The 23,972-nt window shown below is 40.3% G+C and overlaps 1 protein-coding gene across 4 annotated transcripts in view; it reads left to right on the top strand.

The window, feature by feature from the left end:
- NSUN6 (NOP2/Sun RNA methyltransferase 6) overlaps positions 1–23,313 on the top strand; it is an 81,649-nt gene extending 58,336 nt beyond the window's left edge. For 2 of the 4 annotated variants that reach the window (XM_033209437.1, XM_033209438.1), the window contains exons 8-11: positions 2,791–2,935; positions 16,288–16,436; positions 20,290–20,415; positions 22,353–22,942. In XM_033209437.1, the coding sequence (XP_033065328.1) occupies positions 2,791–2,935; positions 16,288–16,436; positions 20,290–20,415; positions 22,353–22,565 (633 nt within the window). In that variant the 3' untranslated portion in view covers positions 22,566–22,942. Of the gene's footprint in view, positions 1–2,790; positions 2,936–16,287; positions 16,542–20,289; positions 20,416–22,352 lie in introns of all 4 variants that reach the window. The other 2 variants (XR_004436707.1, XM_033209436.1) reach the window with 2 other exon arrangements.
- Positions 23,314–23,972: the final 659 nt, after the last annotated feature.

Below are 23,972 nucleotides of genomic sequence, written 5' to 3'. Positions count from 1 at the left end.
GCTTTCTGTTTGTTGGTTTTTCTTCTAAGAGTCAAGCCCCTCCTCTGGAGGTCTGCTGTGGTTTGCCGGAGGTCCACCCCAGACCCTGTTTGCCTGGGTATCACCAGTGGAGGCTGCAGAACAGCAAAGATTGCTGCTTGCTCCTTCCTCTGGAAAGTTCATCCCAGAGGGCACTGCCCTGATGCTAGTAGCCAGAGCTCTCCTGCATGAGGTGTCTGTTGACTCCTGTTGGGTGGTCTCTCCTAGTCAGGAGGCATGGGGATCAGGGACCCACTTGAGGCAATCTGTCCCTTAGCAGAGCTGGTACACTGTGCTTGGAGAATCCCCTTTGTCAGGATCAGCTTCTCTCTTCAGAGCTGGCAGGCTGGAAAGATTAAGTCCGCTGAAGCTGCGCCCAGAGCCACCTCCCCCCGGAGGTGCTCTGTCTCAGGGAGATGAGAGTTTTATCTGTAAGCCACTGAGTAGGGCTGTTTCCTTTCCTTCAGAGATGCCCTGCCCTGTGAGGAGGAATCTAGAGAAGCAGTGTGGCCACAACCACTTTGCTGCACTGTGGTCAGTTCTGCCCAGTCCAAACCTTTCAGTTTTCTTAGCATTGTCAGGGGAAAACAGCCTACTGAAGACTCAGTAATGGCGGATGCCCACCAAGCTCGATCGTCCCATGTTGACTCCAGACTGCTGTTCTGGCTGTGAGAATTTCAAGCCAGTGATTTTTAGCTTGCTGGGCTCCATGACAGTGGGACCTGCTGAGTGAGACCACTTGGCTCCCTGGTATCAGCCCCCTTTCCATGGGAGTAAACGGTTCTGTCTCACTGGGGTTCCAGGTGCCACTGGCGTACAAAAAAAACTCCTGCAGCTAGCTCGGTGCCTGCCCAAATGGCTGCCCAGTTTTGTGCTTGAAACCCAGGGCCCTTGAGTAGGCTCATGAGGGAATCTCTTGATCTATGGATTGCAAAAACCACGGGAAAAGCATAGTACCCAGGCTGCGTAGCACATTTTGTTCCTCACAGCTTCCCTTGACTGGGGGAGGGAGGTCCCCCAGCTGCTTGCACTTCCTGGGTAAATGACGCCCAACCCTACTTCCGCTTGCTCTCCATGGGTTGCACCCACTACCTGACAGTCCCAATGAGATGAACTGGGTACCTCAGTTAGAAATGTAGAAATCACTAGCCTTCTGTGTTGGTCTTGCTGGGAGCTACAGACTGGAGCTCTTTCTATTCAGGTGTCTTGGCCCTCCGAAATTTTTACCTCTTACCTTTATTGACTTTGACTTAAAGTGTTACTGTGTAAAATTTTCTTGAACTGCGTTTTATACCACACCAGAATATTTTGCTATGCTATACAGAGGTTTTGGCTCATATTTTTCCAGTTTTGGTTGCCAGAATTCACAAGAATTTTATGTGGCTAGCTGGAAAATGTTAAAATGACCAATTTTACAAGTAGCATTCATTTGCATCTCAGAGCACTTTAAGGCCACTGTCTAATAGCATTAGCTCGTGTTTGTCCAGAGGTGAACAAGGCACATCAAATTGGTGATTTTTAATATTTGCCTCCAGTGGGTGTTTTTAAGTTTCTTTAGAAGATTACAAATACTTTTTGGTTTTGAGTTTTGTTTACTAAAAGTAGCTAGTCGTTATCAGATTATTTTTCTGGCAGAAATGTATTTTCTTAATGGAATGACACAGTATTTAATGTAAATTGGATATACATGAGAAGTGAAGCCAGCTGGACTTCCTGAGTGGAGTGGGGACTTGGAGAACTTTTCTGTCGAGCTAGAGGATTGTAAACGCACCAGTCAGTGCTCTGTGTCTAGCTAAAGGGTTGTAAATGCACCAATCAGCACTCTGTAAAATGGACCAATCAGTGCTCTGTAAAATGGACCAATCAGCGCTCTGTAAAATGGATCAGTCAGCAGGATGTGGGCAGGGCCAAATAAGGGAATAAAAGCTTGGCCACCCGAGCCAGCAAAGGCAACCCGCTGGGGTTCCCTTCCGTGCTGTGGAAGCTTTGTTCTTTTGCTCTTCATGATAAATCCTGCTGCTGCTCGCTCTTTGGGTCTGCACTGCCTTTATGAGCTGTAGCACTCACTGCGAAGGTCTGTGGCTTCACTCCTGAAGTCAGCAAGACCACAAACCCCCTGGAAGGAAGAAACACTGGACTCATCTGAACATCTGGAGGAACAAACTCTGGACACACCATCCTTAAGAACTGTAACACCACGAGGGTCTGCAGCTTCATTCTTTTTTTTATTTTATTTTTTATGTATTTATTTATTTTTTTGAGATGGAGTCTCGCTCTGTCTCCCAGGCTGGAGTACAGTGGTGCGATCTCGGCTCACTGCAAGCTCCACCTCCCGATTTCACGCCATTCTCCTGCCTCAGCCTCCCGAGTAGCTGGGACTACAGGTGCCCACCACCACGCCCGGCTAATTTTTTGTATTTTTAGTTGAGACGGGGTTTCACCGTGTTAGCCAGGATGGTCTCAATCTCCTGACCTCATGATCTGCCCACCTCGGCCTCCCAAAGTGCTGGGATTACAGGCGTGAGCCACCACACCCGTCCAGTGGCTTCATTCCTGAAGTGAACGAGACCAAGAACCCACTGGAAGGAATAAATTCCGGACACATACATTTGGTTAATGGATAGAGGTTTTAAAGTAGGGCTGGGAGGATGGTGGAAAAGACCATAAGTTTTCATCAGTTTTTCTCATTGATTTTATGACTTGACTGCTTTGGATTTATAGTTTTCTTTTTTTCTCTCTCTCTCTCTCTCTGTGTTTTGTTTTTTTTTTTAGGGAGAAGTTATAGCACTGGATAAAATCTTCAGCAAAGTAGAAAAAATAAAGCAGAATGCCTTATTGTTAGGGCTGAATTCCATCAGGGCATTTTGTTTTGATGGAACAAAGGCAGTTAAACTTGATATGGTGGAGGACACAGAAGGTGAGATATTTTGATTTTCTTATTTTTAATTGACAAATCATATATATTTATGGCATACAGTGTGATGTTTTGACATGTATATGATTTTGTATACGACGTGGAATGATTAAAGCAAGCTAATTAACATGTCCATCACTGTACTTATCCTTGTCTTGTGGGAATTTGAAATTTACTCTCTTAGCAGCTTTGAAATAACAAAATACATTAGTATAGTCACCATACTGTGCAGCAGATCTCAAAAACTTACTCCTCCTGTCCAACTGAAACTTTGTACCCTTTAAACAACTTCTCCCCATTCTTTTCTCCTCCTTCCTCCCCCAGCCTCTGGTAACCACTATTCTACTCTGTTTCTATGAGTTTGACTTTTTTAGATTCCCCACTTAAGTGAGGTCCTATAATATTTGTCCTTCACTGCCTGGCTTGTTTCACTTAGCATAATGTCTTCCAGGTTTATCTATTTTGTTGCAAATGACATAATTTCTTTTTGTTTTAAAGGCTGAATGGTATTCCATTGTATATATGTACCACATTTTCTTTATCCATTCATTTCTTGATGGATCCCATATCTTGACTGTTGGGAATAATGCTGCAGTGAAATGAGAGTGCAGATATCTCTTTGACATGCTAATTTAAATTCCCTTTTCTGTATACCCAGTAGTAGGATTGCTGGATAATATGGTAGTTCTATTTATTTTTGAAGAACCTCCATACCATTTTACATAATGGCTGTATTAATTTACATTTTTACCAACAGTGTAAAAGAGTTTGCCTTTCTCTGCATCCTTGCCAGCATATATTATTTTGCGTGCGTGTTTTTTTTATGATAGCCATTTTAACTGGGGTGAAGTGATATCTCATTGTGGTTTTGATTTGCATTTTCCTGATGATTAGTGATGTTGGGCATTTTTTCATATACCTGTTGGCTATTTGTATGTCTGTTAGGTCCTTTTCTCTCTCTCTCTTTTTAATAGGTCTCTACTTTTGAAAGACCTATTTTGAAATAGGTCTTTATTTTTGAAAGATAGTTTTACTGAATATTAAATTCTTGGTTGACAGGTTTTTCTTTTTTTTTTTTCTTTCTGTATTTTGAATATGTCATGTTACCATCTTTGGGTTTCCATTGTTCTAGATTAACCATCACCTGCTAATCTTTTACAGTTCCCTAGTACACGACGAGTTGTTTTTCTCTTGCTGCCTTTAACATTTTCTCTTTGCTTTTGACTTTCAACATTTTCACGATGATGTATCTGGTTGTGGATCTTTTTGCATTTGTCCGCCTCAGAGCTCGTTCCTTTCGTATGTGTAGATTGCTTTTCATCAAATGTGGGGCATTTTCAGCCATGATTTTTTGAATATTTTCCTACCTTTTTTTCTTTCTTTCCTTTTGGGACTGCCTAAGTTGTGTTAATAATGCCTAAGTTGTCTTAATAATGTCACCCATTTCTCTGAAGTTTATGGTAATTTGTCTTCATTGTTGTATCTCTCTGACCTTCAGATTGTAACCAAAAAGCAGGTTAGCTGCATGCTGCATTTAGAGTCTGATTAACAAGAGTAAGGTCTGGTAAAAGGAAAATGGTTTATTCCAAAGCTAGCTTAGGGAATGAGGCACAAAGCATCCTGCCTTTATATGTGCTGCTTCACCTTTGGAGCAGAAAGCAGACACTTTTATAAGGTAAATGGGGAAGTGAACAAGGGCAGGGCTCCCACTGCTAGCTGGTGCCTAATCTAACAGTTTAATTGGCATCTTCCTGGGCAGAAATAAGTTGTAAAAGTGGCCAAGCAGGCATGATTTGGATACGTTCTCCTGGTGAATGAAAGTCCCCCCTACTCCCCACAAGAGTGACAACCCCTAGAGGGTGGAAGTTTCAAGACCACCTCCTGGGGCTGAAAGTTCGCTGGCCAATATGGTTTGGTCTGCAAATTAACTGTTAATTCTCTAGGAGAGATGTGTCTTGGAGGCTTAGTTAGAAGAACTTGCCCTGCAGAGAATGTCTGGTGAGGGGAAAGTGTGTAAAAGGTTAATTTGCATTTCTGAAGGGCTAAGTAGGAAACAAACGGGAATGGGGAAAGGGGAGAAGATAACAGAAAATAATTTTTAAAATAGTAATTCATTCCTTTTTTCTTGGAAAAATGCAAGCACTCAGTTACAAGATTACGTAATCTGTATTCATCTGTCTTCAAGTATACTCATTTTTTTCTGTCAGCTTAACTCTAGTTGAGCCCCCCAGTGGAATTTTTAAGAATTGTACTTTCAACATCTTGATTTCCTTTTTTAAAAATTTCTCTCTGTCGATATTCTCTATTTGATGAAACAAGACGACCATATCTCCCTTTACTTTTTTAAGCATGTTTTCCTTTGCTTTAATTGTTTGAACATATTTTTATTGGCTGCTTTAAAGTTTTTGCCTACTAAATCTGGCAGCTAAACTCTCTCAAAGTTAACTTTTTTTTGCTGCTTTTATTTCCCCTAATACTGTCAAGTGCGTCCGTGTGAAGAGACACCAAATAGGCTTTGTGTGAGCAATAAAGCTTTTAATTCACCTGGGTGCAGGTGGGCTGAGTCCAAAAAGAGTCAGCAAAGGGAGATGGGGAAGGGGTTGCTTTATAGGAGTTGGGTAGGTAAGGGCAAATTACAGTAAAAGGTTAGCAGAGGAGGGGGTTGCAAGATGCATGGTGGAGAGATCATAAGACTTACTGTCCAGAAGAAGAATGTCACAAAGTTGACCAGCTAGGGTAGGGCAGGGACAAGTCACAATAGTAAAATAGTATAATTTTAGTTAATCAGTTAAGGCAGGAACTGGCTGTTTTACTTCTTTGTGGTTTTTCTTTGCTCCAGACTTCTTGGCTCCTGCAGGCCACCTGGATGTGTATGTGCAGGTCACAGGGGTTATAATGGCTGAGCTTCTGCTCACAGGCCTGACAAATACATTGTCAGTTGTATTTGTTGTAACAACTTGAGTGCTAATTCACCTCCTCCCCAGTCTTGTGGCAGAATGGAATGGAGCAGATAATGGAATGGAATGCAGAATGCAGTGGAGAATGGAGTGGAATGCGGAATGGAATGGAACGAAAAATGGAACAGAGAATGGAATGGAATGGATTGGAAATGAAAATGGAATGGAGAATAGAATGGAATACACAATGAAATGGAATAGAGAATGGTATGGGGAAATGGAATGGAGAATGGAATGCAATGGAGAATGGAATGGAATGGAGAACAGAATGGAATGGAGACTGGAATGGAATGCAGAATAGAATGAAATGAATAAACTGGAATGGAGAATGGAATTGAATGGAGAATGGTGTGGAGTGGAATGGAGAGTGGGATGGAATTTAGAATGGAATGAAATGAAGCATGGAATGCAATGAAATGGAGAATGGAATGGAGACTGGTATGGAATGGAATGCAAAATGGAGAATGGAATGGAGAATGGAATGGAAAGGAATGGAAGGCAATGGTGAATAGAATGGAATGGAGGATGGTATGGAGAATGCAATTGAGTGGGGAATGGAATGGAATGGAGGATGGTATGGCGAATTGAATGGAATGGGTAATGGAATGGAATTGAGAAAGAAATGGAATATGGAATGGAATGGAATGGAAAATGCAGCGGAGAATGGAATGGAATGGAGAATGGGATGGAATGGAGAATAGAATGGAATGGAATAGAGAATGGAATGGAAAGTGGAATGAAATGGAATGGAGAATGGAATGGAATGGAAAATGGAATGTTGAATGGAATAGAGAATGGAGTAGAGAATGGAATGGAGTGGAGAATGGAATGAAAAGGCGAATAGAATGGAATGAAATGGAGCGTGGAATGGAGAAGGGTATGAATGGATAGAGAATGGAATGGATTGGAGTGGAATGGAAGGGAGAATGGAATTGAATGAAGAATGGAGAATGGAATTAAATGTAGTGGAAAATGGAATGGAGAATGGAATGCAGTGGAATGGAGAATGTAACAGTTGGCGAATGAAATGCAGTGGAGAACGGAATGGAATGAGGAATGGATAATGGAATGGAATGGAGAATGGAATAGAATGGAGAATGGATTAGAATGGAATGGAGAATGGAATTGAATGGAGAATAGAATGGAGTGGAATGGAACGGAGAATGGAGTGAAATAAATGGAATGGAGAATGGAGTGCAGTGGAGATTGAACTGGAATGGAGAATGGAATGGAATGGTGAATAGAAAGGAACGGAGAATGGAATGAAGAAGGGTATGGAATGGAGAATCGAATGAAATGGTGAATGGAATGCAGAATGGTATGGAATGGAGAATAGAATGCAATCGAGAATGGAATGGAGAATGGAATGGGATGTAGTGGAATGGAGAATGGTATGGAATGTGGAATGGAATGGAGAATGAAATGGAATGGAGAATGGAATGGATTGGAGAATGGAATGGAATTGAGAATGGAAGGCAATGGAATGCAGAATGGAATAGAAGGGAATGGAGAATGGAATGGAATAGAGAATGGAAGGGGAAATTGAATGGAATGGGGAATGGAATGGAATGGAGAATGGAGTGGAATGGAATGGAATGGAGAATGGAATGGAATGGAATGGAGGTTGAACTGGAATGAAGAGTGGAATGAAATGGAGAGTGGAATGGAATGGAGAATGGTATGGAATGAAAGGGAATGGAATGAAGAATGGAATGGAATGGAGAATGGAAGGGAATGGCAAATGGAATGGAACGGAGAATGAATTGGAATAGAGAATGGTATGGAACAGAATGGAGAATGAAAGGAAACTGAATGGAGAATGGAATAGAATGAAAAATTGAATGGAGAATGGAATATAATGTGGAATGTAATGAAGAATGGAATGGAATGGAGCATGGAATGCAATGAAATGGAGAATGTTATGGATTGGAGGATGGTATGGAGAATGGAATGGAGAAAGGAATAGAATATGGGATTGAATGGAGAATGGAATGGAATGCAATAGTGAATAGAATGGAATGGAGAATGGAATGGAAGGGAGAATGGAGTGGAATAGAATGGAGGATGGAATGGAATTGAATGGAGAAAGGATAGGAGAATGGGATGGAGAACGGTGAATGGAATGGATGGAATGGAGAATGAAGTAAAATGGAGAATGAAATGGAGAATTGAATGGAATGGAACTGAATGGAATGCAATGGTGAATAGAATGGAATGGAATGAAATGGAGAATGGAATGGAATGGAATGGACTGGAGGATGGTACAGGGAATTGAAATAATGGAGCATGGAATGGAGTGGAGAATGGAATGGAATGGAAAGGAGAAGGGAATGGAATGGAGAAGGAGTGGAATGGAAAGGAGAAGGGAATGGAATGGAGAATGGAATGTTAGGGAGAATGGAATGGAATGGAATGCAATGGAGAATGGAATGAAATGGAGAATGGAATGAAATGAAGAGTGGAATGGAGGATGGTATGAATTGGAATGGAGAATGGATTAGAATGGAGAATGGAATGGAATGGAGAGTGGAATGGAATGGAGAAATGGAATGGAATGGGGATTGGAATGGAGTGGAAAATGGAATGGAAAATGGATTGGAGTATGGAATGGAGAATGGAGAATGTATTGGAATGGAATGGAGAATGGAAAAGAGAATAGAATGGGATGGAACAGAGAATGGAATGGAATGGAATGGAGAATAGAATGGAATGGAGAACAGAATGGAATGGAAAAGTGTATGGAATGTTATGGAGAATGGAATGGAATGGAGAATCGAGTGGAATGGAGAATGGAATAGAGAATAAAATGGAATGCAATGGAGAATGGAATGAAATGACATGAAGAGTGGAATGGAGAATGGTATGAAATGGAATGGAGAATGGATGTGAATGGAGAATGGAATGGAACGGAGAATGGATTGGAATGGAGAATGGAATGGAATGGAGTGGAAAATGGAATGGAGTATGGAACGGAGAATGGAGAATGGATTGGAATGGAATGGAGAATGGAAAAGAGAATGGAATGGAATGGAGACAGAGAATGGAATGGAATGGAGAATGGAATGGAATGGAAAGGAGTATGGAATGTTATGGAGAATGGAATGGAATGGAATAGAGAATCGAGTGGAATGGAGAACAGAATAGAGAATAGAATGGAATGCAGTGGAGAATGGAATGAAATGAAATGAAGAGTGGAATGGAGAATGGATTTGAATGGAGAATGGAATGAAATGGAATGGAACGGAGAATGGATTGGAATGGAGAATGGAATGGAATGGAGGTTGGAATGGAGTAGAAAATGGAATGGAGTGTGGAATGGAGAATGGAATGGAATGGAGAATGGATTGGAATGAAATGGAGAATGGAATAGAGGATGGAATGGAACGGAGAATGGAATGGAATGGACAATGGAATGTTATGGAGAATGGAATGGAATGGAGAATAGAGTGGAATGGAGAATGGAATGGAATGCAATGGAGAATTGAGTGGAATTCAATGGAGAATGGAATGAAATGGAGAAGGGAATGAAATGAAATAAATGAAATGGAGAATGGTATGAAATGCACAATGGATTGAAATGTAGAATTGAATGGGTTGTAATGGAATGGAGCATGGCATGGAATGGAGATTGGAATGGAGTGGAAAATGGAATGGAGAATGGAATGAAATAGAGAATGGAATGGAGTATGGAATGGAATGAGGAATGGAATGGAGAATGGAATGAGGAATGGAATGGAGAATGGAATGGAAGGGAGAGTGGATTGGAATGGAATGGAAGGGAGAGTGGATTGGAATGGAATGGAGAATGGAATAGAGAATGGAATGGAATGGAGACTAGAATACAATGGAATGGAACGGAGAATGGAATATAATGGAATGCAACAGAGAATGGAATGGAAGGGAGAATGCAATGAAATGGAGAATGGAATGAAGAATGTACTAGAAAGGAGAATGGTATGGAATGGAATGGAGAACGGAAGGGAATGGAGAATGGTATGAAATGAAGAATGGAATGCAGTAGATAATGTAATCGAGAATGGAATGGAATGCAGAATGGAATGGAGTATGGAATGGAATGGAGCATGGAGTCGAATGAAATTGAGAATGGTATGGAATGGAATGGAAAATGGAGAATGGAATGGAATTGAGAATGAAGTGGAATGGAGATTGGAATGGAAGATAATGAAATGCAATTCAGTGGTGAATAGAGTAGATTAGAGAATGAGATGGAATGGAGAATGGTATGGAGACTGCAATAGAATGGGGAATGAAATGGAAAGAATAATGGAATGGAATATGGAATGGAATGCAGACTGGAATGGAAGGGAGAATGGAATGCGGAATTCTCCATTCCATTCCATCCCGTTTGCCATTGCATTCCATTCCATTCCTTTCTCCATGCCATTTCATTTTCCATTCCATTACAGTCTCCATTCCATTCTCCATTCCATTCCATTCTCCAGTCCATTCCACTCCATCCTTTATTCCGTTCAGTTCTACATTCCATTCCGTTCCATTTCGTTCCATTCCATTCCACATTCAGTTCTGCATTGCATTCTCCATTCCATTCCATTCTCCATTCCATTCCGCATTCAATTCTGCATTGCATTCTCCGTTCCATTCCATTCCGTTCTCCATTCCATTCCAAACCACTCTCGATTCCATTCGATTCCCCTTTCCATTCCATTCCACTCCACATTCAATTCCATTGTCTATTCTATTCCATTCACCATTCCATTCTTCACTCCATTCCATTCCATTTTCCATTTCATTCCATTCCATTCCGCATTCAATTCTGCATTGGCATTCTCCATTCCATTCCGTTCTCCATTCCATTCCAAACCATTCTCGATTCCATTCCATTCTCCTTTCCATTCCATTCCCCATTCAATTCCATTGTCTATTCTATTCCATTCACCATTCCATTCCCATTTCCATTCCATTCCATTCTCCACTCCGTTCTATTCGCCTTTACATTTAATTCCATTCTGTTCCATTCCATTCTACTCTGCTCCATTCTCTATTGAATTCTCTATGGAATGGAGTGGAAAATGCAGTGGAAAGGAGAACTGAATGAAGAATGGAATGAAATGGAAAATGGAATGAAATGGAGAATGGAATGGAATGGAGAATGGAAGGGAATAGAGAATGGAATAGAAGATGGAGTGGAATGAAGAATAGAATGGAGGATGAAATGGAATAGAGAATGGAATGGAATGGAGAATGAAATGGAATGGAGAATGGAAGGGAATGCAGTGGTGGACAGAATGGAATGGAGAATGGTATGGAGACTACAGTGGAATCGGGAATGGAATGGAGTGGAGAATGGAATGGAATATGTAATGGAATGCAGAGTGGAATGGAATGGAGAATGGAATGCGGAATTCTCCATTCCATTCCATCCCATTTGCCATTGCATTCCATTCCATTCCTTTCTCCATGCCATTTCATTCTCCATTCCATTACAGTCTCCATTTCATTCTCCATTCCATTCCATTCTCCGATCCATTCCATTCCATCCTTTATTCCGTTCAGTTCTACATTCCATTCCATTCCATTCCATTTTCCATTTCATTCCATTCCATTCCACATTCAATTCTGCATTGCATTCTCCATTGTATTCCATTCTGTATTCCATTCCATTCTCCATTCCATTCCGCATTCAATTCTGCATTGCATTCTCCATTCCATTCCATTCTCCATTCCATTCCAAACCATTCTCCATTCCATTCCATTCCCCTTTCCATTCCATTCCCCATTCAATTCCATTGTCTGTTCTATTCCATTCACCATTCCATTCCCATTTCCATTCCACTCCATTCTCCACTCCATTCCATTCCATTTCATTTGCCTTTACATTTAATTCCATTCTGTTCCATTCCATTCTCCATTCCATTCCATTCTACTCTGCTCCATTCTCTATTGAATTCTCTGTGGAATGGAGTGGAAAATGCAGTGGAAAGGGGAACTGAATGAAGAATGGAATGAAATGGAGAATGGAATGGAAGGGAATAGAGAATGGAATGGAGGATGGAGTGGAATGAAGAATACAATGGAGGATGAAATGGAATAGAGAATGGAATGGAATGGAGAATGATATGGAATGGAGAATGGAAGGGAATGCAGTGGTGGACAGAATGGAATGGAGAATGGTATGGAGACTACAATGGAATGGGGAATGGAATGGAGTGGAGAATGGAATGGAATATAGAATGGAATGAATAATGGAATGGAGATTGGAATGAAAAATGGAATGGAATTCAATGGAATAGATTGGAATGGAGAGTGGAATGAAGAGTGGAATGGAATAGATAGTGGAGTGGAATGAAATGGAAGATAGAATGGAATGGAATGGAGAATGGAATCGTATGGAATGGCATAGAATGGAATGGAATGAAATGGAGACTTGAGAATTTAACGGAATGGAATGAAGAATGGAGAATGGAATGGAGAATATAATGGAATGGAGAATGGAATGGGATGGAGAATGGAATGGAATGAAGAATGGAATTAAATTGAATGGAGGATGGAATTGAATTGAATGGAGAATGCAGTGGAGAATGGAATGGAATGGAGAATGGATTGGAGAATGGAATGGTATGGAATGGAGAATGGAATTGAATGGAAAGTGGAGTGGAATGGGATAGAATGGAGAATGGAATGGAATTGAGAAGGAAAGGAATGGAATGGAGAATGGACTGCGAAATGGATTGGAAAATGGATTATCAAATGGAGAATGGAATGGAATCAAATGGAGAATGGAAGGGAATGGAGGATGCAGGAAATGAAATGGAATGGAGAATGGAATGGAGAATGGAAGAGAATGGAGAATGGAGTTGAGAGTGGAATGGAGAATGGACTGGAATGGAAAAAGGAATGGTATGGAGTGGATCGTAGAATGGAATGGAATGAAACGATGAATGGAATATAATAGAGACTGGAGAATTGAGTCGAATGGAGAATGGAATGAAATGAAGAATGGAATGGAGAATGAATGGAATGGAGAGTGGAATGGAATGATGAATGGATTGGAATTGAATGGAGAATGGAATAGAGAATGCAATGGAGGATGGAATGGAGAATGGAATGGAATGGAGAATAGAATGAAGAATGGAATGGAATGGAGAATGGAATAGAATGGATTGGAATGGAATGGAATCATGAAATGGAAAGTGGATAGATTGCAATAGAATGGAGAATGGAATGGAATGAACTGGAGAATGGACAGGGAAATGGAAGGGAGAGTTGAGAGTGGAATGGAATGGAATGGAGAATGGAATTGATTGGAATGGAGAATGGAAGAAATGGAATGGAATGGAGAATGGAATGTAACAGAATGGAATGGTATGGAATGGAAAATGGAGTGGAACGGAATGGAATGGGGAATGGAAAATGGAGTGGAACGGAATGGAATGGAGAATGGAATGGAATGGAGAATGATATGGAAAGGAATAGAATGGAATGGAATGGAGAACGATATGGAATGGAGAATGGAATGCATAATGGAATGGAATAGAGAATGGAATGGAGTGGAGAATGATATGGAATGCAGAATGGAATGCATAATGGAATGGAATGGAGAATGGAATGTCATGTAATGCAGAATGGAATGGAGTGGAGAATGTAATGGCATGGAGGATGGTGTTGAATGGAATGGAGAATGGGATGGAATGGAATGGAGCATGGAATGGTATGGAATGGAAAATGGAATGGAATGGAATAGAATGAATGGAATGGAGAATGAAATGAAATGGACTGGAATAGATTGTGGAATGGAATGGAGAATGTGTGGAATAGAGACTTGAGAATTTAATAGAATGGGGAATGCATTGGAATTGAATGAAGAATGGAGTGGAAAATAAAATGGAATGGAGAGTGGAATGTAATGGAGAACAGAATGGAATGAAGAGTGGATTGGAATGGGATTGAGAATGGAATGAAATGGAGAACGGAATCGAGAATGGAATGGAATGGAGAGTGGATGGAAAGGATTAGAATGGAAAATGAAATGGAATTGAATGGAGAATGGAATGGTATGGAATGGAAAATGGAATGCAATGTAATGGAGAATGGACTGGGAAATGGAATGGAATGTATTAATGGAGAATGTAATGGAGAATGGAAAGGAATGGAGAATGGAAGAAATGGAATGGAATCAAGAATGGAATGGAATGAAATGGAGACTGGAATGGACAATGGAATGCAATGGACAATGGACTGGAATAGAATGGAAAATGGAATGGAGAATGGATTGGAGTGGAAAGGAGAATGGAATGGAAGAGAATGGAATGGAGTGAAGAATGGAATGGAATAGAGAATGGAAAGTAAAGGAGAATGGAATGGAATGGAGTGGAGAATGAAATGGAGAATGGAATGGTATGGAATGGAAGATGGAATGGAATGGAGAATGGAATGGAATGAAAAGGAGAAGGAAATGGAGAATGGAATGGAGAATGGAATAGAATGGCATGCAGTGGTGAATGTAATGTAATGGAGAATGGAATGGAATGGAGAATGTTATGGAGAATGTTATGGAGAATGCAGTGAAATGGGGAGTGGAATGGAATGGAGAATGTAATGGAATGGAGGATGGAATGGAATGGAATGGAGAGTGTAGTGGAATGAAATGGAATGGAGAATGGAATGGAATAGAGAATGGAATGGAATGGAATAGAGAATGGAATGGAATGGAGAAGGCAATGGAAGGGAATGGAGAATGTAATGGAATAGAGAATTGAACAGAATGGAATGGAGAATGTAATTGAATGGACAATGGACTGGAATGGAATGGAGAATGGACTGGGAAATGGAATGGAATGGAAAAGGGAATGGAATGGAGAATGAAATGGATTGGAGAATGGAATGGAGAATGGAATGGAATTTAATGGAATGGAATGAAATGGAATGTAAAATGGAATGGACTGGGAGATCAAATAGAGGATGGAATGGAATGGAGAATGGAATGGAATGGAGAATGGAATGGACAGTTGAGTGTAGTGAAACGGAGTGGAGAAAGGATTGGAATGGAGAATGGAATAGAAGGGAGAATAGATTGGAGAATGGAATGGAATGGAATAGTGAATTGAGAATGGAATGGTGTGTAGAATGGAATGTAATGGAGAATGGAATGGGATGGAGAATGGAGTCGAATGGAGAATGGAATGGAATGAAATGCAATGGAGAATGGAATGGAATGGAATGGAATAGAGATGGAATGGAGAATGGAATGGAATTGAATGGAGAATCGAATTCAATGGGGAATAGAATGGAATGGAATAGCGAATGGAATGGAATGGAGATGGAGTGGAGAATTGAATGGAATGGAGATGGAGTGGAGAATGGAAGGGAATGGAGAATGGAAGGAATGGAGAATGGAATAGGGAATGGTATGGAATAAAGAGTGGAATTTAGATGGAATGGAGAATGGAATGAAATGGGGAGTGGAATGCAATGAGATGGAATGGGGAATGGAATGGAATGGGATGTGGAGTGGAATGGAATGGATTGGAATAGAGAATTGAATGGAATGGAGAATGGAATTGATTGGAGAATGGAATGGATTGGAGAATGGAATAGAATGGCGAATGGAATTGATTGGAGAGTGGAATGGAATGCAGAATGGAATGAATGCAGAATGGAATGGAATGGAGTGGAATGGGGAATGGAATGGAATGGACAATGGAATGGAATGGAGAATGGAATGGAATGGAATGCAATGGGGAATGGAATGCAGAATGGAATGGGAAATGGAATTGAATGGAATGGAAATCTTGCTTACAAGTAGACAGCCTAAATATGTAAACAGACCACTTGATTTCATACCTTTCTCCAATAACATTAAATAAGTCAGAAGTTAGGGAAAATTATTCAAGTGAATGCAAAGGAAACCTTCGTGGAAGATTGAATCTAGGGGTGGTACTGATCATTCTACCTATTCTAGACCATAGCCCTTCTGATGGCCACAGAAACAAGGAGACTCTGGAATACCAGAATCAGCATGTTTCACAATGATTGAACAGGCATTTTTTCGGGGGCTGTCTTCAGTAGAAATTACCAAGAGAAGTATCAATTTCCAGAACAACTAGAATTAATTCCAAGTCCTAACTTTGATAAATTGTGGCTTCTAAAGTTTGGGTTACAAGGTCTTGTGTGATTAGGCCTTGGTTTGTACTGTATCAACAGAATAACTTTCAACTATTACTACAATTTTAACCTTTTTACCACATCAAATCTATTTTAGGTATAAGTCAAAATTAGTTTAACCAGCTGCTTGATTGAAGGGAGAAATTGTTTTATTTTTGATTCTGGATTATGATTTTAAATTCCTGATCATCTCAGGAGTTTTCTAGTTTAAACCTATATGGCAGATAGTAAACATGTTTATAATTCTCTTTATAGGGGAACCTCCATTTCTACCAGAATCCTTTGACCGAATTCTTCTGGATGCACCCTGTAGTGGAATGGGACAGAGACCAAATATGGCCTGTACTTGGTCTTTGAAGGAATTGGCATCATATCAGCCATTACAGCAAAAACTCTTCACTGCAGTATGTGGCGGTCTGTTGTTGTGAAAGAAAGTTAACTTTTGCTACTTTGGTGTTTAAACCACTGAGAGCAATCTCCATAGCAGCATTCATTACAATAGCCAAAAGGTGGGAACAACCCAAGAGTCTGTTGACAGATACATGGATAACAGAATGTGCTATATCCATCCATGGAACATTATTCAGCCTTCAAAGGAAGTGAGATTCTGATACATGCACAACATGGGTGAACCTGGGAAACGTTATGCTCAGTAATATGAACCAGACACAAAAGGAAAAATGCTGTAATATTTTGCTTATATGAGTAGCTGGGAAATTCATAGAGACAGGAAGAAGAATAGATATGACCAGGCATTGTGGGGCTGGGAGATTGAGGAGCTATTGTTTAATGCACATAGACTTGCAGTTTGGGACAATGAAAAAGTTCTGGAGATGGATGGTGGTGATTGTTGCCCAACAATGTGACTGTACTGAAGGTCATTATTGACTTAAAATGACTAAAATGGTAAATTTTATGTTATTTATATTTTACTATACACACATACACACACACACATATACAACCGAGAGGACCTAGTTTTAAATATAGAAGTTTTCCTTTAAGTTGGTTCACCTTTAAGATATACAGGCAATAGTAGAATTTTGTCACATATTTAATAAATTTCAAATATTCTGCTCTGTCTGAAAAGTCACTGAATTGTTAACTTGTAGTTACTAATTGATGTAAAGAAATAGATATAAACGGCCGGGCGCAGTGGCTCAAGCCTGTAATCCCAGCACTTTGGGAGGCCGAGACGGGCGGATCACGAGGTCAGGAGATCGAGACCATCCTGGCTGATACGGTGAAACCCCGTCTCTACTTAAAAATACAAAAAACTAGCCGGGCGACGAGGCGGGCGCCTGTAGTCCCAGCTACTCGGGAGGCTGAGGCAGGAGAATGGCATAAACCCGGGAGGCGGAGCTTGCAGTGAGCTGAGATCCGGCCACTGCACTCCAGTCTGGGTGGCAGAGCAAGACTCCGTCTCAAAAAAAAAAAAAAAAAAAAAAAGAAATAGATATAAACTAAATTACTCTTTTTTAAAAAAATAGAGTTCTTGGCTGGGTCTGGTGACTCGCGCCTATAATCCCAGCACTTTGGGAGGCTGAGGCGGGCTAATCACCTCAGGTCAGGAGTTTGAGACCAGCCTGGCCAACATGGCAAAACCCCGTCTCTACTAAAAATACAAAAAATTAGCCAGGCATGGTGATGTGCACCTATAGTCCCAGCTACTCAGGAGGCTGAGGCAGGAGAATTGCTTGAACCCAGGAGGCGAAGGTTGCAGTGAGCTGAGGTCACGTCACTGCACTCCAGCCTGGGCAACAGAGCAAGACTGTCTCAAAAAAAAAAAAGAAAAAAAGTAGATTTTGGGGTCTTCTTTAGAAGAAGAAGTTCCAGTAGGAAGCAAAACTCATTGATAAAAACAGGAAGAGACAGTGGCCAGTGTAGGATATAGGAGAACCACAAAAACTGTACACATTTAACTTGCCTCTAGTACTTTCAGAAGAAGCCCAGATAGAACATTTGAGGATTTCTCCTAGTCCTGCAAAAATGACTCAGTGGATTTCAGAGTGTATAGACAGTGTTTGATCATAGATGAATTCATTATTTAGTCCCAGCCCTCCAAAATACAAGGCTAGAGCAACAATGGATGTTCTGTAATGATTTAGTCTCTAAAGCTGTCTTTGAGTACATTCCGATTCAACTCTCTTGGTGTTTCCTTTCATACACAAAGGTAGCACTGGTTGTGGATTATTTGACTTCCTCTTTTTCTATGAAGTCTTCAAAGAACTCATCCTCAGAATTAAAACAGCAAGCAGCAAAAAGGAAGCTTTACTTATAGCTGAAACCCACTTTGACTTGAGAATAAAATTAGGATACTTCTGTAAAGGACTTGGATTTCTCTTCTTTGTAGGTCATAGCAAAAATGGTATTTTAAAAGGCTACTAGGAGTAGACGAATGACCTCAATGAGAAGGAAAAGCTTCTCATTGAAAAGAGAGAGAACTTCAGAATATAGCAGGTGTGCCATTTGGCCTGGAGAGAAATCGAGAATGTGGATGTTAGAGTCAGACACATGTTGACTTGAGCCATGGCTCATCCACCTAAGTGACTTTATGTACATTGCTTTCTATATCTGAGTAGTAAGGATAACAGCTCTACCTACTAGGAATACATCTTTGGTGATAGTCATCTTACTTTGTGGTTGTTATAAGGATTTGTTGAGAAAAATTCATGTACAGTGTTTAACGCAGTAACTGGCACATAGTAACAAAGTTTAAATTTTGATCAGCATACTCTGATTTAAAAAGCACAAGTATGTATACTCTATTTTTAAAGATTTCCTTTAAAATTTTAAAAATCAGGAGCTTGAAAAGTTGAACTTTAGGTATTTGAGACAAATCTATTTTAGCATAGCACCTTATCTCCTGATTCATTTATTCAACAAATACTCAAAGAGCACCTACTGTGTGTAAGACGCTATTCTAGACGTTGACGGTACAGTATTGAGAAAGTAGACAACATTCCATGCTCTTATTCACGAGGTTTCTGTTCTAACTAGGAGAGGAAATAAATGAGTTTTTTAGTATATTAGAAGGCAATAATGCAATGGCCTATGGAGCAAGCCAAAGGAACTGGGGATAGGAGTGTTGGATTGGAATAGTTGAAAATTTACAGAGTGCCCAGGAACGTGACATACATGCAAAGATAAGGAGAAAGCAGTGCAGAGAATTAAGAGAGCTTTCCCAACTGCTGCAAAGATTCTGAGGTGCCACTGTGCCTCGTGTGTTCCAGAAACAGCAGAAGGTCAGTGTTGCCGAAGTAAAACGGGCCAGGGTAAGAGGTGTACAAGAGGAGGTCAGAGAGGCAACAAGAGACTTGTTTATGTCTGGCCTCAAAGGCCTCTGTAAGGACTTTGTCTTTGACTCTAAGTGATCATGGAGGACAGGTGAGGGGCTTGGGGCTGAGAAGGGACAAGCCTAAAAGGACTGCTTTGTCTGCTGTACTGAGACTAGATTGCAGGAGGGCAGGGAATAAAGCAAGCTGAAATGGGAGGCAGTTGGAATAATCCAGGCAAAAGATAAAGAGGCTTGGACCACAATGATAGCAGTGGAAGTGGTGAGAAGTGGCCAAATTCTGGCTAGAATTTGAAGGTAGAGCCAACAGGACTTGCTGATGGTTGGGGGAGTCAGAAAAAGGCATAAAAGATCATCTGAGGTTTGGGACCTGAGATTCTGGAAAGATAGGAAGACTTCTGCAGTAGGTTTCAGAGGGAAAGGAGAAGGTCATTTTGGGGCATGTCAAGTTTGATAGGATTATAGAAATGTTGAGAAGGGCCAGACCTATGGCTCATACCTGCAATCCCAGCACTTTGGGAGGCTAAGGTGGGAGGATTGTAAGACAAGCCTGGGCAACAGTGAGACCTCATCTCTATTTAGAAAAATAAGAATAAAAAAGAAATGTTAAGAAGCCAACTGAGCATTTAAGTAGGGAATTTAACGAGGAGGTCTGGCCTAAAAATGTAAATTTGTGAGTTTTCAGCATAAAAAATGGTATCTGAAGGCATGAAGGTGAATGATTGTATTTGGGGAAGTCTTGGTCCATATGGAGTATGACAGTTCCAAGATAATGAAATGCACCTAGTCTAGTTTGCAAGTATTGCTCTTGCATACTCTAATTACAGAAGGAATCCTTGTCACGTAGAACATCATTTTATTTATCCCAAACATTTGAAAGATATTATACCGTATGCTATGAAATTCATGCAGATGTTTATTTGGTTTTGTGCTGTGTGTGGTCTGATCACAGTTTTCTTTAGGCAGTTCAGCTGCTGAAGCCGGAGGGTGTGCTGGTGTATAGCACATGCACTATAACACTGGCCGAAAATGAAGAACAAGTTGCCTGGGCCCTGACAAAATTTCCTTGCCTTCAGCTTCAGCCCCAGGTAAGACTAATTTCATTTTTCTCTGTGTAATAAGAAAAATCACAGAAACTGAAGCACTGTGGTAAACACAGGGTGTTAACGAAGAAAAAGTAAAACTTCCAAAGTGAACACCGTAATAAACAAGAATGCTTATCTAATTAGATCCATTTTAGACTGCCCATAATTTGCATGTCCTGACAAAGTTTTTTCTCATCTTTGTTCCTTGCCATTGTGTTAAAATGGCACAGAGCTTGGGAGTATTTTTGTTATGTGTTTATTCCACTTGTAGCTATTCATGTTACTCGGCACCTTTTTTCTAAAAAGACTTTTTTTCTTCCTTCCCAGTGCCTTATTTTTCTGATGTGGAAAATGTTGAGCATTTTCTCTCATGTCACATCAAAGCTCAAATGAGCTTTAATAACTGTGGGATATCAGAAGACCAGCCGAAAGGGAAAAACGTGCTTCTGGATTATTGCCTATTATATACAATGTATAATATTTAAAAAGCTTTCTTACACTTTCTTTTACCTAACATAACTCTTTCTGTTATGGTCTTTATTAGAAATGTATTTTTGATTCAGTTTTTAGCCCAGGATATTTGAGATTAAGTTTAAATCTGTAATAATGCTCACATACATTCAGATACATTGAGCATCTAACTTTAGTACCTTTCTATACAGAAGTTAGGTAATGGGAATACATAAATATAGATAATTCAGAGATGGTTTCTAGACTCATAAATTAAGGTAATTACATTGTAGATGAAAGGAAGACTTCAGAATTCACTTGGAAACATACACACTCAAAATATATACCTAAAAGAGATGGGAAGTTTTCCCCTGACCTCCATGGGATAGTAAACGATCTGTTTTCTTAAGTATATATCTAAAAACCTATCTTCATTAACATGCAAATGATTGTCTGTGATGGTGACTTAGGATTATAGATCTTCTTCAGTAGTTTGCAAGTATCACTCAAGGCCTTATGATTCCTCTAAACTAATTGATACAGCCTTAAATTATGTATCCCTTTCTAATGTTTGTTTTTCTAGAAACTTTTCTCACCCAACTGGTATGGGTCAGAGAGAGGTACCTTAGATGCCTAAAGACCACCTTTCAGTTTTGGAAAATGTTAAATAAAGCTGAGTTTTTTCTGTTGCTTTCTTTTTTCTTTTTCTTCTTCCCTTCCCCCTCCCTGCTCCCTTCCTTCTCTTTTATTTCTTTTCTTTCATTTTTTATTTTTTGAGATGGAGTGTCACTCTGTCATCCAGGCATGATCTTGGCTCACTGCCACCTCTGCCTCCCGGGTTCAAGCAATTCTCGTGCCTCAGCCTCCCAAGTAACTGGGATTATAGGCGTGCACCACCACACCTGGCTAGTTTTTTGTATTTTTGGTAGAGACAGGGCGTCACCTTGTTGGCCAGGCTGGCCTCAAACTCCTGACCTCAGGTGATCAGCCCGCCTCAGCCTCCCTAAGTACTGGGATTATAAGTGTGAGCCACTGTGCCTGACCTCTGCTGCTTTATTGATAATAATGTTCCATTTACTGAGTCCCTGCTATGTGCCAGGTGTGATACCACCTTCTTTACTTAAGCCTTGTTTAATAGATGAGGAAATGTGGTTAATGTTACCTAAAGTCATACAGCTAAAATGTGATAGAGCTGCAATTTGAGTCCACTTGTTTCCAACTAAGAAGCTCAGGCCTTTAGTAATGTCACAGTGCCTGATAAGCATGTAATCATAGGTATTTGTTCATCAGGTGACGCATAGTATTGCTTTCCCACTTTACTGTCTGGAAAGCAGCACGTATTTTCAACCAAAATGAAAGGCATTTACTCATTTTGCTATTTTTGGAAGATGTAGTCGTTATAGCCCAATTTGTCTTTTAACTTAAATAGTAGCAGGCATACTTGCTAATTATGGGATGTTCATCCATATTGATTCACTTTCTCCAAACAGGAACCGCAGATTGGAGGAGAAGGAATGAGGGGAGCTGGCCTCTCATGTGAACAATTGAAACAGCTGCAGCGATTTGATCCATCAGCTGTGCCATTACCGGACACTGACATGGACTCTCTCAGAGAGGCCAGAAGAGAAGACATGTTGCATCTGGCTAATAAGGACTCTATAGGTTTTTTTATTGCAAAATTTGTAAAATGCAAAAGCACATAGGAGAGGATGGATGCTCAGAAATGAAAATTCCAAACATTTGCTGTCTGTGGTTTTTTTTTTTTTTTTTTTTTTATACCAAAGTGTTGTCAGGCCAACTGAATGATGACGTAGTTGCTAAGGAAACAGAAAGGGCTGCCAGCTGTTTTACCAGGGATCCAGAGACACAGAGGAAGTAGGGGGTGGTATGAGATTATATTTTCTGTTTTTAAAAGAATTTTTTGCTTTATGTATTTGGAGTATAAAGAAAAACAGATGCCTGTAGATGTCTGGAGCATATTTTCATTTGTGAGCTAATGTTTTAATTTGTGAAGAATACAAGTTATTTTTAATGTTAAAAATTAGTGAATCTAACAAAAGGAATAAATTAGCAGCATTTGATGTGGTTATGAAAAGTGGTTTTTGTTCCCTACATAGTAGTTTCTTAAGGATTCAGGGCATGGGAAATCAAACATTGACTATGTGCCAGTAATGGAGGTAAGTATTTTACCTGACTCTCTGCTTATTTAGTAGGTCAACCCCCTTTCAAATGAAGTCTGGACTTCCTCTAAATGATAGTATGAAGTGATAGTCTAAAGACTGTCACAGTCTAAATGATAGTCTGTGTTTAATGTTTTTCATAATTTTAAACGAAAAAGTAAAATGAGTATTTTCTTCACTTTGTAGATTTAGAAAATGAGATTATTCCACAATTTGGGTAACTTATCATGTGTTCGAAACATATAAGTTACTAGAAAATGGTTGGTGAGAGTAAAAAAAAAAAAAAAAAACCAGCTCTGGCAGCTGGGAAGTGGCCTGGCCTGACCCTTATAGCTGGGCCTTGGTGTTCTCCTGTTGAACATAAACAATTTCACCTAACACCAGCATCAGACAAGGCAGCTGTACCTGTCATAGATCCAGACAAAAAAAGACCACAATCAACTGTGAACTCAGACAAAAAGCAGATCATCCTTCGAACTGCAAAAATACCCAAGCATCCCACTGTAGTGGCCAAAATAAGTGACTGCTTTTCAATTTAATTTTACTTTTTAAAGACAAGGTCTTGCTCTGCCACCCAGGCTGGAGTGCAGTGGCATGATTTCATAGCTCTCTGCAACCTCAAACTCCTGGGCTAAAGCAATCTTCCTGCCTCAGCCTCCCCCAGAGTTGTGTGCTACCTTGCTTGGCTAATTTTTTTTTTTTTTTTTTTTGAGAGAGATGGGAACTTGCTGTGTTACCCAAGCTGGTCTTGAACTCCTGGCCTGAAGCAGTCACCCCGCCTTGGCCTTCTAAAGCACTGGAATCACAGATGTTAGCCATGCACCCAGCCAGCTTTTAAGAAAACATTACAGCCTTAGGATTTTGCCTTTCTATTGGCTTTTTAGACCAGTCAGAATACTTAGTACCCAGCCATAGTTTTAAGGCTGTCTC

This window comes from Trachypithecus francoisi, unplaced genomic scaffold, assembly GCF_009764315.1.
Source record: "Trachypithecus francoisi isolate TF-2019V2 unplaced genomic scaffold, Tfra_2.0 Lachesis_group9, whole genome shotgun sequence".
In the NCBI taxonomy this organism is placed as follows: Eukaryota; Metazoa; Chordata; class Mammalia; order Primates; family Cercopithecidae; genus Trachypithecus; species Trachypithecus francoisi.
The sequence above is the reverse complement of the archived record's forward strand: the minus strand, read 5'-3'. Positions and strand labels throughout refer to the sequence as shown.